Source organism: Calypte anna, chromosome 1 (assembly GCF_003957555.1).
Source record: "Calypte anna isolate BGI_N300 chromosome 1, bCalAnn1_v1.p, whole genome shotgun sequence".
In the NCBI taxonomy this organism is placed as follows: Eukaryota; Metazoa; Chordata; class Aves; order Apodiformes; family Trochilidae; genus Calypte; species Calypte anna.
Window position 1 is genome coordinate 66,079,653 of NC_044244.1, and position 13,741 is coordinate 66,093,393.

At 36.9% G+C, this 13,741-nt stretch overlaps 2 protein-coding genes across 5 annotated transcripts in view; both read right to left on the reverse strand.

Annotated features, from left to right (window-relative positions):
- Positions 1-7,072, reverse strand: part of MYRFL (myelin regulatory factor like) — a 42,758-nt gene extending 35,686 nt beyond the window's left edge. The window contains exons 1-2 of the mRNA XM_030464774.1: positions 7,027-7,072; positions 1,387-1,477 (exon numbers count right to left, since the gene is read on the reverse strand). Coding sequence (XP_030320634.1) covers positions 1,387-1,477; positions 7,027-7,072 — 137 coding nt within the window. The remainder of the gene's footprint in view (positions 1-1,386; positions 1,478-7,026) is intronic.
- A 2,515-nt stretch (positions 7,073-9,587) lies between these two features.
- The window catches only part of RAB3IP (RAB3A interacting protein), a 33,016-nt gene continuing 28,862 nt past the window's right edge, over positions 9,588-13,741 (reverse strand). For all 4 annotated transcript variants that reach the window (XM_030467811.1, XM_030467817.1, XM_030467802.1 and 1 more), the window contains 3 exons: positions 12,431-12,530; positions 12,268-12,337; positions 9,588-9,956 (listed from right to left, as the gene is read on the reverse strand). In XM_030467811.1, the coding sequence (XP_030323671.1) occupies positions 9,880-9,956; positions 12,268-12,337; positions 12,431-12,530 (247 nt within the window). In that variant the 3' untranslated portion in view covers positions 9,588-9,879. The remainder of the gene's footprint in view (positions 9,957-12,267; positions 12,338-12,430; positions 12,531-13,741) is intronic.

Below are 13,741 nucleotides of genomic sequence, written 5' to 3' on the forward strand. Positions count from 1 at the left end.
TGCTTTCAAAGCAGCTTAAGAGAGAGAAAATCCTATGGCATCTCACTGTCATTTAAGGGGGGAACTACAAGGGGTTCCTCTATTACATTGGTTACAATGCATGTCAGGTGAAAAATGGTAGGACAGACGAAGGAAGATACATTTAGTGAGGTGCTGGGCCTTTATTAAGGCCCATTTTTCTGGCAGAAGTTGAATAAAACACAGTTGTTTAAAGAGACAACCTCATATTCAGAAAACATACATCTTCCAGCATACACAGCAAATATTTTTAAGCATCAGTGGAAAATTTCCATCACCTGATTTTTCATTCTACCATTTCTGTTTGAGGTTTTCTACTTCTGAGTTTGGATGGCATGAGGGAGAAGAGTTTCATTCTTGGTCACAGCCTATTACTTTTGACATGTTCTTGTGTATTTCCTACTGGCACTGCTATTGATTTTCTAAGATACCACATCCACAACCCTACATTTTAGGTTAGCTTCAATTACACAATTACTCTGAAAAATAAATTTTAAAACTCTACATATATAAATAATAATCTTTAATTTCCTTCAAAATAATTTCTGGAAGCTTTTAAATATTCATGTCTGCTGCTCTAAACTCTCAATATAGAGTTGGTAAATTTGATTTATTTTTTTGCTGTGAGATACTTGATCCCTAGCTAATGAAGTCCAAATTTGCCTTGAAAAATTAAAAAAAGATACATCCATAAAAGTCTAAAATTTCCCTTCTTCGCATTAAGTTCATGTTTCTGGTTTCAAATGCTGCCTTGAGTAATCAAGTACTGCTTTAAGTGAAAGTATTTCAATAAAATACAATCTATAGGACAAATGAAGTACAGAGGTGGTAGGGATATATAAAGTTAGAACTTTACTGATACTGGTACTCTGTTTTTTAAGGAAAAACTATTCAGGTGTTTAAATTATTCTGAATTGCAGACATAGTTTATCAATTAAATGCCTGCTTAGGAAAGGACACATGACCCTTTTTCTCTTGAATGAAGCATTAGGATGAAAACAGTATTAAACATTAGTCTCACTCATCACTTATTTTGTACATAAACATTACGGTCATATTACAGGAATGTTAAAGTAACAGCTTTTCATATAATGCCACATTTAGCATAACATCTATGAATTATCCCAGACTTCATTATCATTCAATTCCATTGGATCTAGAAGATGACTGTATTTCCATTACTGCCTGTAATTCATTCTTACTTGAAGCACGGATATAGCTCGAAGTAACAGTATCTAGAAAGCAACAATCCTTTTGAAACTCGGATTTCAAGGCTGACTGTTGTATTCAGATTTTATCATGGCACAAATGAAAACCACTTAAGAGATGTTGCTAATGGGGGGAAGTACGTGTTGCTGTCATACTTACGAAGTTCCAAACTCTATGTCACTACTGATGAATTCTTCCAACATACTTGTATCCACTGTGGGATTCTCCAAGGATCCATGAACGTCTTGTCCTAAAATTAAAAATGTCAGACAGAAATCATGAAACTCAAGAGTACTTCAGGATAAGTAACGCTGCCCACTCTCTTACACAAAGGAAACCAAATCATCCTGCCTCGTGTGTAACAGGTGGGGTGTGCTTCTGTTTCTAGTAACTGGCAGGAAGGTTGTCAGGAAATACAGAGTGGAAGATGAAGATGGCAGTGCAGCTCCAGGCAAACACCCCTTTGTGCATGGTATCGAGGCTTCACTGGATTACCACAGCAAGAGGTTAAAGGGTCCTAGCTTGCTACCGGAATAAAGGGTTCTGAAGATAACTTCATACTAAGAAAGCAAACTTTAGAAATGTTACAGGGAGTGGTGTCTTCCTTTTATTCTCAACCCCCCAGCCCCCAAACAGTCCACTAACAAGTTGAATGTATTAATGAATAGAAAGGTTCAGTACTTTGTCCTTTGTTGCTTGGTAACTGAAGGCTATAAACAGATTTTATGATTATAAGTCTGTGGAATTCATGGCAACTTTTTTAAGGAGTCAGCCAGAACTCACTCTAAAAAAGCCAGAAAACCAGAACTGCTGTGTAGGCTCTCCAGGCCTCCAGCAGGACTGCCATATGCATGGGTGTGGTCAGTCAGAGAGCAAAGAAGATAAGGAGGTTAAAGTTCCTGCTCTCTCCAGTGCATGGCTCTGTTCCACTACTACACAAGATAAAATGGACAAATCTACAAATCCGGAGGTGCGTGGCTCAACCCTGAGCAGTTGTCACTAACCAGCCCCCTCAGCAGAGTGGAAGAACACAAGAAGTTAATCACAGGAGTACTAACTGCTTGTGGTGCTTTCTCTATCTTCTCACTGTGCTTGCATCAGACATGTGCATTGTAAGAAGTCGAATGATAGAAATCTTTTTTCCTGAAGGCTATGTCTGACATGGTTCCTTGATTATAAATGCAAGTAGCAGCTAAAAATCCACTTCCACCACTCTGCACAGGAATTACCTCATGCCTATCTTACTACATGTATTCACATTGCTAATAAACACTCTTAAATTGCTTTAGGATCAGTTAGATTAATCTGAATATAGGCATCATTTGCTTATTGCTGCTGCAGAATTTTGGCAGCCTTTCACTGTGAGACAGCAGCTTGTAAGCGTGCTGATAGATCTGTGCATCCCCACATATTGGTGGACAAATCTGTCCTGCAGGTCAGAGAACAGGTTCTATAGGTGTAGCATGCTTACTTGGCTCAGCAAAATTGTAACATAGAAAGTCTTGAAATAGCAGCAAACCACACAGCAAAAACAGCTTGAGAGTACAAGAGACAGGCTTTCCTTAGCAGTCTTCCTGAAACGTGTTGAATTCTCCTGTATTTGTTCTTCATGTTTGAATTTAGGCCATCCCCCCTTGAATCACAAACCTTTCTCCTTTTGCTCATGTAGTACCACAGGAAAATTATTCAATCACCTCTTCACCCTGAGCCTCCTATTCAAACTGCCAGGGCCCCATGCAGAATTACACAAGTTTCTCATTATGAAGGCCAGAGATCAGATACAAAGTATTTTTCTGGTACAACAAAACCAGTAATTCCTTACTTGACCAAAGTCAGTGACAAGCTCTTTTGAAGTACAGCTACGAATCAAACAAGGAAAAGGCCTTTCATATGGTCATCCCACAGTCCAGAGATGAGTTCTGTTGCTAAGTGATGACAATAGCAATAATCTCTCCACTTTGCATAAATGGCAAAAAAGAAAAAAAAAAAGGAAGGAAAGGAAGGAAAGGAAGGAAAGGAAGGAAAGGAAGGAAAGGAAGGAAAGGAAGGAAAGGAAGGAAAGGAAGGAAAGGAAGGAAAGGAAGGAAAGGAAGGAAAGGAAGGAAAGGAAGGAAAGGAAGGAAAGGAAGGAAAGGAAGGAAAGGAAGGAAAGGAAGGAAAGGAAGGAAAGGAAGGAAAGGAAGGAAAGGAAGGAAAGGAAGGAAAGGAAGGAAAGGAAAGAAAGGAAAGTCTTGAGGAGGAAGGCAGTCCACCAGTAATGAAAGGTCACAATACAAGTGCATGGAATAGAGTGCAGTCTGGCTGCTCTGCACAACTTCACTCTTCCTTTCTGAAGGTGCTTCCCAGGCCAGTGGCATCATGTGCTTGCACTGACATCTGCTTCAGCAGAGGAGGAGCTGTTGAATCACATGCAAATTAATTTAAAACGGGGGCATCCATTTCACAGGCATCTGACCACAGGAAGTACTTAACATACAGGTAATATTGGGTAGAGGTAGCACTGGAAGCCAATCACTCACCTGCTTTCAGGTGGCTGCAGGAGTGGGGAACATTATGTGTTGGTGGAGAAATCCCCTGTGAACACAGCTTCCTGTGGAGAACCATGTGCCTGGCAAGAGCTGCCAGAAGGTATGCAGAGTCAGCGGCCTTTATCAGGTTATCCTGAGGGATCTCTGCTCCCAGTCCACACTCCACATCTGAACATGCCCAGACAGCTCTAGGAAGAGTCTGCACCAGATGACACATTCAACTTTGGTGTCACTGCAGGGGACTGCAGTGGGTTTCACACATGGTTGTTTGCAGACAAAGACTGCAACCATAGGCAGCACATGACTACTTTTCCTATTTCTCCATAAACTTCATAATTCTATTGTCTCATTCAATCTGGTGAAAAACTGTTAGTTCTACCACTGGCTTCTGCTTCCCCATCCATTCTTGCCCAGCCTGTCACTATTTCTGGCCCTAAGCCCCCAAAGTAGAGTGTCTGGGCTCCTACTCAGACAGTGCTTGCTTTACCTCTCTCTGCCAGACATCCCTTCCTCTCCTCCACGTCTGTCACCTGCCTCCTGAGCTTCAGACTTCATACCCCACACTTCTGTAGCCAGCAGTCTCCATCCCTAATTCACCTTCCTTGATTAATTCTCCCAGCATTTCCATATCGTGCCTTACATAAGACTGCATTCAAATCAACTTGCCTCCTTTTCAGCGTTATCTAAATTCATGGTTAAGGATTGGGACAGAAAATTAGAAACTCCTTGCAGTAGGTTTTGTCCTGAGCAGAGCAGGTATTTCAGACAAAGTCATATGCAGTTGTCATTTTGGCTTGAGCCACAACCATCACTTTCCAAAGGAGTGCCCAAATAAACAGGCTACTTAGGGTATGCTTATTCCACAAACACAAATTCAGTCTGCAACCAATAAAATGTTCTGACAAACTGCTAGTACTGACTAAAAATCAATACTAAACTGATCATTTCCCAGTATTAAAGGAGGACACCAGGAATTTCCCAGCCAAGTTCACCTATTTGTAGTAAGCTTCATGTTAAAAATTCAGCTACTCTATACAGGGAATAATCCTTACATACAGCTGGAGATGTAAAAGCAGCACACAGAACACAGCCAGTGCTCAGTAATACCTGCTTGCCAAAAGAACAAATTCATAATGCTGGAGAGATATGTTTCTGCTTGAGAATTATTAACTGATTTTCATCTGAAGATACTTTACCCCAACAGGCCTCAGCATTTCATGAGCTCCACTCTGTGGGCTGAGTGGGAAGTGCTAAGTATTCCTTACATGCCAGCTCTCAGTTTACCACTGTAACTATGTTAGCTTTTATTCAGGTTCTCAACCCACTGATAATGTCAGCAATAGAATGTCTTGCTACACATGGACTGGCACAAGAGCCAAATAGGAGAGCTCTGATCTTCCCCTGACAAATAAGAAGTAACCGATCAGAAAACCAAAGAATCTTAATTTTAAAATATTTCAATAGAAAACATGGGAAAAAACTGTTCAAAGATGAAAACTCTGATGTGGTGGGAATTAAATGAGACTGAAAAGAACTTTCCAGAACAGCCACACAATCAGAGAAAAGGCCTGTCTAAATTAAGAGGTCTACTGACCATTGAGAACAGTGATCAACAGGAAAATAATACCTCATTTCCTTGGAAAAAACTCCTTTTTCACTGTCTCATCTTAATATTGCAAATATGTTTATCTTACCAATTAGAATCAAAGCAACCATCTGCTGTAAGGAACTAAAGCAGCGGGGGAAAAGATAGGATCCTTTTTACTCATGAATTTCAAATAATCTTACAAAACAGATCTATAAACGCGCTGAGTTGCCAGCTGATGCATCTGAAGCCAAAATCTGAGCTATATTCTACCCTCAAAATATCTTCACAAAAGCCAGCAAAAGAACCTTGCCCAGACTCCCTAGAGAGGACTGTTTTCTAAATCAGTTCTGCTAAAAACTTTTCTGATGAGATTTTTAAAAGTAATTCCTGTTCAACCTTATTTTGAGTATTTAACAGATACCCAGTGCAATACTTGAACAAATAGCTTGATAAAAACGAACATCATGCTGAAAGCAGGAAGTTTGCTAGCTTTTGATCTTCATGACTCGAAGTGAACTCAAGAAACATGGTATGAATTTCCTATGATCTATAAAAAACATTTGCTGGAGCCCTAGATTTCAGTTCACTGATTTAAATTTCTTTACTTGAATACATTTTTCTCAATGCTAGACAATCCTTAAATTCCTAGTTTAGATTAAAACTCAAAAGTTAAAAGTTGCCACCTCTGAGGACAACAGTGCCAGAAAAAAAAACACAACCCAAAAAAACCCCCAAACAAAACCAGACAAAACACCACAAGAAGAAAAAAAAAAACACAAGAAGAAAAATCCAACACTTATTTAAGACAAGGGGAAACAAATGCAGGGAAGCAACAGTTTCCCATGTTATTTAAAACAGAAAAGCTTGTATTCCAAGTTACTCTAAGATCAGTATCACATGAATCCCTGCACAGTTAATAAAAGGAAAGTGGATATAGAAAAAGAAGCTGGGAATTGAGAGGTAAATCCATAAAAAAATTCTAACGTGTATTCTGGAGGAAGGGAAAGATATAGTAAGAAATGCATAAGCCTTTGAATAGCCATTTAGAATCACATTATGACAGGACCTGAAAAATGCAGTTTGATTATAGAATCTGTAAGAAAGTAAAGTTTGTATTAAGAGAAAGCCAGGAGACTAATGGAACCTTGCTTGAATATAAAATGTCTTTGGAAAAACAGGCAGAACAGATCCCAGAGAAATTTAAAAAATTGAGTTTAAGTCCTCAAAAGTATCGCAAGGATACTGCCACAGTTACCATTTTACCACTTACAATCAGGCTGTTTCAGAAAAATGGTATTAGGGGAAAGAAAACCCTCTTTAACCTGACATGCTGTGACAAGAGCAGGGAGGGAGATAAGTAAACTCACAAAAATTCCTAATATTTCAGAAATGATAAATTGCCCAAGATCTCAGCCACATTCTGGTTTTCCTTCTTGGCAATTACCATGGCAGTACTGCAGGCTCTCCTGAGTCCACCTTTCAGCTGGTCTTCCATCCAAAGTACACCTGTACCATTCAAACTGTTTTGTTCTGGTTTCCCCATAGGTGACAGCTCTGTGTAAACGCAGCTTTGGGTTTTAGGGCTGCTCTTCTTCCTTTCTTCCTCAATTAAACCCAAATATCTACTGTATATTTGCTGCCACCAAAAACTGCTAAGACTTTCTCTTAAAACTCAACTCTTACCTTCAAAGAACTGCTGCAAGGCTTCATTTTCTCCCACCACATCCATGAAAGGCCAGTAGAAGTGCTTTGCTTTTCCTACTGCTTGAAGAATCCCACTGAGAAAAATACACTGTCTCTCTTGCAGATGATTATGAACATCCCAAAGCACACCAGGGTTGTACTTAAAACTCTGCTTCACTTAAAGAATCTGACAAGGCTTTTGAGGCAAGATAAAAGATGATATACATTCTTCCATTCAATATGTCTAATGCTCTTAAGGACCTTTGATCCCAGTACTAACCATAATTACACATGCGCAAAAAAAGAAGCAATAAAAATTACTTATTACTTGTTTCTGTACTTTCACACTGGTGATGTAATTAATACTACTGCTGAAAGCAATAGTAATCAAAAAAGCAAGTGCAAAGCCACCAGTGGTTTCACCGTATGCACTATCCCATTTAAGCAGCTGAGTGTTAGACTATTCAACTACTCTAAAAAAATTATATTCAGAGCTTATACATTAAGAGAACTGTATTACAGATTAACCTGCTTGTCTAAGATAACACGGGAAACATGGAAAAGCTGAACATTGAACGGAAGTCTTTTAGAGTTAATAGCAAGTTCTGCTTCACTTTGTTTAAACTTACACTGTACGCAGAAAATGGCCCCTATTCTGTCACCTCTAAGCAAACAGGAGACAACTACTGAGAAATTGTGAGTAAGCATCTGTAAGGCTCATTTGGTTGTGAACAAAAACTTGATTAATGCCAAAAAAGTCTGGAAACAAGGCCATTTTCTAAAGTAGTTATATTCTCCAGAAAAGTAATTGTTGAGCAATTTTTATAAGACCCAGACACCCACAGTGACAGGTTTCTCATGATAGGCAGCTTATATTAAAAATATAGAAAATAATTCTGGGGGAAGGGACTTGAAGAGAGAAGCAAGTCAACTAGTGCTTACAGGACACTGACTTAATTGACCCTAGAAGTCATTACCACTGAGATAACATTGGGTTTATTTTTGTAGTCCCTAGTATGAGAAAATCACCTCAGCATCAGCTTTAGCTACGACTTGCCTTGAAACTATTATGAAAGGACCCCTACCCTTTGCTTGAATGAGTAACACTTGTGAAGGATTATTTAACCAGAATAGCAGCAGCTACCAGCTATGATTTAACTACTTATTCAAGCTTATTCTTGAAAGGGATTGATTTCATTATGTAAAATAAGGATTAACAATCACTAAGGAAGCATTTATGAGCCTACCAAGACATAATGGAAACAAATACAGTTTGCTTTGTACAAGGAAGTAAAACCAGACTTCCTTAGCACTCCTTAAATAATAAACAACCTTTTGTGAATTGAAGGTAGAATTCTTCCAGGTTTCTACAGCAGGAACTAGTAACTAGTGGCAGGAGAATAATAGGTATTTAATTAGTACTGAAATAGCCCAGGATAGACATACTCCACTACTAGTAAAATATTTACATTAATAGTTTGTTTTAATGGTAAGACCAAAATGTCAAAGGTCAAAGCCAATGCTTGGGAAGTGTTTTCAGCAAAATGAATACAGTATTAAATTTCACTACTCATTCTATTAATTTCTTGAAAAAGGCAGAACACTCCAGTAAGCCAATGGTGAATAGTGTTATTTTTGTTCTCCATCAAACAGAAGAAACCTGTATACACCAAGACACTTCTTGTTAAACAACCAACTATATAAAGTTGCTTTTACTTCTACTGACAGCTTAACTAATGCTTTAACCTTATCTGTAACTGATAAAAAGCTTTCATGATCAAGACCAATTTTTTTCTAAAGGGGATTTTACATAGTAAGTCTACCTCATACCTACAACTTGTAATCAAATCAACTGCTTTCAGCTTTCTCTTTCCAGGGAAAAAGGACCACCTGAAGTGCAGAAGTAGCACTGAAACAGAAAAAGCAACTTTAAGAAGCTGTGACTCTTTTGTGGGTACTATTTGTAGCAAATCGTGTGTGAAGAAACTGCTACCATTATATGGGAATAATCATCAGCATGTTAAAGAAATCATGTAATGGATATTTTCCAATTTGAAGGACAGATAAGGGAAGTTGATGTATAAAACACTGGAAACTGGGAACCCCAAAAAAGCAAGAGAAAAAAAATATCTAAATGTATGGAAAAATTCTCATGAAAGAAAATTAGAGAGGAAGATACATTTTTAGTGGTCAGACAGGAATCAGGACAGCTTTTTAACCAAAAAGTGATTAAGGTAATTTTATTGGGTTTTAATGCTTGAAAAGCACCCTGCTTTAGAGAGAAGATATCCATATTTATTATGGTATTGACTCATCACTGTATTTGTTTCTCTTCTTACGTTGTTTTAAGAATGAAAAATTTAGGAAAGAAGCACTTAAAAAAATTCCAAGTTCTCCTAGTTACCTGTCTGCTGATTAGCATACATGCATAGAGAGATATACATGTATCTAAACACTATAGTAACTAAAGTATTTACTCCCACTTCATAAAACCATCATTTTGGAATGACTTATGAGGGAGGTTCACATCATTCTGCATCACAAACCACAGAAGACAGACACTGGTTCAGACTACCACTTTAATCAGAAGTTTTGTTTTTAAATGTAAATTACAATCACTATACATCTGCAAGTGCTTACCACATTTGTTCAACTAAGTATTATATATTTATGCATTTACAGCATAAGTCAAGTTAAAACAATCACAGTACTTCTTAGTGCAATCTGAAAAAAGAGAAAAATCTTGGACCCACTTTGTGGAAATAAATATCAAGTGACAAAAAATTATTCAGCAATTTTAGTTATGTATATTCAATGATGTTGACACATGCGGAAGAGTAAAAAGATTTAGAGCTATTCCTTGTAATAGCCAAGTTTTGCAAGTGACATCTCTCTTCTCAGCTGCATAACTTCCCAGAACATCTGATCCACTAAAAAAAGACAGAAATGCCATTAAACATTTGAATTAATATTTTAACTCATATGCAAGCTACCTTGCTGTACATCAGTTATGGGGAACTTTAGAAGTAACAAACATCTAGCAAAACTAGAATTAATGTGTGAGGGCTACTTGTGCTCTGCTATGACCAAAATTAAGTTTCTTTTTAAAAGTATAAGTGATGGTCCTATAAAAAACATTCCCCACATTTGGGTGAGTTTTTTTAATTTGGGAATAAAAATACATCAGTTCTCGTCAGTTTCAGTTAATTGCTGTTTCTTGTTTTAATTGCCCCACCCCTGGACTCATTTTCTGTAAAAGTGACTGCAAGAAAAAAAAAAGAGCATGTTGGATAAGAAATGTTTGTAATATGGAATATCACAGAATCTGTAATTTTGTAATCTTTCTTCTTCCCTTTTTGTCTACCAGTAATCTGCCAGCAGCCATAAATTGAGAAAAAAGAACATTTCATCTGTATTTTGCTAAACTTGATGAGCCTAGCGAGATCAAAAAAATTGAATGCAGTCAAAATCATAATAGAGAATGACTACAAAGATTATTAAACCAGTACAATGTCTTCCCAACCATACTTCTAAATATTGAAGGTTGAGATATCTACATAAAGTTATACATGGAAATTCTGTTTTTAATGGTAAATATAACAGCTGAGCTGAAACACCATACTCAGGGTTTTTTTATCAAAACATCTTGAAGAATAAATTATTCTTATAATTATGAAAATACTGTTTTCTTTGATGGAAAAAATACTAAACTTACTTTCTTTACCCCAGCAGCAAACTAAGCCATTTTTAATTGAACCTATATAGTTTATTTTGGTCAAGCTATAAGCTTTTTCACTATAAACTACCATAAAACTCGAGTAACACATTTTCCGTATCTTCTGCAAACAAATATCTGTAAACTACCACCCTCTGAAGGCTTTACTAAACATAACTTAGGGTATGAAATAGAAGGATTTCTGATGAATTCCATGAAAATAATTCACTTTGACAAGGAAAGGCAAGAGTATTTTTTTTCCACGCAACAGCCTCCCCGTTAATGAGCTCAGGAATACTTCAGGTTAGAAATGGGATCAAAAGATTTGGGTGTACCTAAAATACCAAGCTCCTGAACCTGAGAAACATCAGAAGAGATTAATATTGGGGAGGTAGATCAAAGCAATGTTAATTGCAGTAAAAATCTGGATGAAGCCAATCTACCCAGAATCAAAAACTGCAAAAGAATGAAAAGCCCAGACTTCTATAAACATTACAATACTGGTTTACTCTACTTTCAAAAATACAACTGAACTTTAAAAAAAAAAAAAAGTAAACATTTTGAAAGTGAAAGCAATTTTAAAAAATAACTATTGACACAGGGCCTGGGATGCTTTTTTTCTGCTATCTGTGCTTAGCAAATCCAGAGCCTAAATGACACTGCCTGTTTCAAAAGAACTCTGGACTGAAGGCTGTTGGGCAATATTCTTTGACCTGGACAGGAAAGACAAATCATTTGGGTACAGTTTAAACACAATCAAATCACCATCCTTTTCTGTGAGAAGCAGGTAAATGAAGACCAGTAATTACAATTCCAACATAAAATATATTTTAAATTCTGGAATTAAGTGACTAGGTGTACAGTGCATTGTTTTCATAACCATCTTCTGTTTTATGGGCATACTGAAAATAGTGCAGTTAAGCAAATTTCTGAGCTACTGTACAATCAGAGTTTAAATAGACATTTCAAATAGTATTGGATGTGCTATTCCTACAGGAACAAAGTGACTAAGTAACTCTGGTAGGGGAAAAAAGCAAGTCTAAATCAGTGGCAGTAAAAACCACATTTTCCTTTTTGGGGTTGGGAGTAATCCAACCTTACATTATCAGATACTTTTTATAACCAGAGCCCTAATCAAGGGACTTTGCCATGCCACAGCAGTGGCTGAGACTGCATTTCTCAGCTGCATTCAGATGAACTCACCTCCTTTTTTGCAACTCAACCCAAAATATTGTCTTTTTTGCCAGTTCTCCCTGAACAACAGCCTGACAAGAAGGGTTGTCTGAATTCTCTACTGAGCAAAATGAATAATGTAAGGGGATTCCAGATACACTGCTTTTTAATTAGTTGTTCTTAAAAAACCCTTTATTGGATGGTGGGATATCACCAAATTCTCATAATTACAGTAACTACAACCAACAGATAGCTCTCCTGTAATGTCAGCACACTGCTATTGTGCACTGATTGTGAGTTACATGCACAATGTAAATTTATTTTTTAACAGATGCCAAATATTTCCTACTCACCATCTTGCTGCTTCAACAGTCCTTGTTGGATGTATCGAATATATGTAAAGAAGTTACACACAGAAGTGATCTGAACCCATATAAAAATAGTAGAGTTAATATTTTTTTTAATGGAATGGAAAAATGAACTACTACTCAAAATTAAATCACAGAAACTACTTACCCTGTAACGACAGAAAGGAGAAATGTAGTAATAACTGCTTGAATCCCCTAATTTGATTCTATGCTTGCAGGACTTACTTTGTCCACTGAGAGCACATTTCCTACAAAACAAAGTTTGTATGATTTAATAAACAAAATTGGCATTGTCTATTAATGTAATTGTTTCATATTTCACAAATACCCCAAGTATCTGCCTACATTTTACAAGTGTCAATTATTACATTATTTTGTAAATTATTTTAGTTCCACAAGGACTAATTTTGTTTCAGTACCCAGTGTATCATGATACATTTATGATTTTTAAACCTTTCTTCAGCTCCGGTCACATACTTACGTATTCACCAATTCATGATGGCTTGATAACTCTGGAACAGTGGGATTTCTTTAACTAATTCTTCGTATGTAGAATAAACATCTAAATTACCAGTTGATGAAAACATTTAAAGAGATTTTTTAAAAAATCTGCTTGACATTGCATTCCTCATAAAAAAGAACAGCCCTACAGAATAGCAGCCAGTTCTCTGAAGCCTCTCATACGCATTCTAAACCAGCTATGTATTTATCCCCAAACTGAAATTGTATTTTATAGTCACAGTATAAAATAATGTGAGATAAAGCAAAACATGCCATCTGGCAATAATTCTTTCCATTACCATTATAAAAAACAATGGTAAAATAGTCAAATTTACTACTTCTGATGTATTATTGTAAGTATGTTGTATTCAGGAACAAGGAAAGGTCAGTAGTAACAAAACATTCTTCCCAAAAAACAATTCACAAGAAGGCAAAGAATTGCAAAATATTTTCTCCAACATTCTTCAGAAAAAGAAGCTTTGAATCTCTTGTAAAAACTGCTGTTAATACAATCTTACTAAATGTAAATAAAACATGAATTTTATTTATTTGAAATTTCTGTACTACAGCATTTCAGATTACCTGGATAGTCAAGGCATCCAGTTTCACTGAGTTTAAAAGCTGCTGGCTCTTCTCCCTTCCATTTCTACCTCACAAAATTAGGGAGTCTAAGAACAAAAAGCCTTTTAAAAGGGAAATAAAAATTACTAAGCTTCTATGGTTCTAAACAGTGGCTCAGAGGCCCTTTTAAATAGCCTGCAGATGGTCCACAGAGCCATGTAAGGCAGGAGAAAATCGAAGACTGTTCATGATTTTTCATAGTAATTTGAGAACTGTCAGCAGTCCATTGATTCAAGAAATACCACTGTAGCTGAAGCAAGCTGATCACAATTTCAGTCAAGCTTCTGTAAAAAGACAGACTTTCAATGCTAGGAAAATAAAGCCCTTTCTTCCTTCT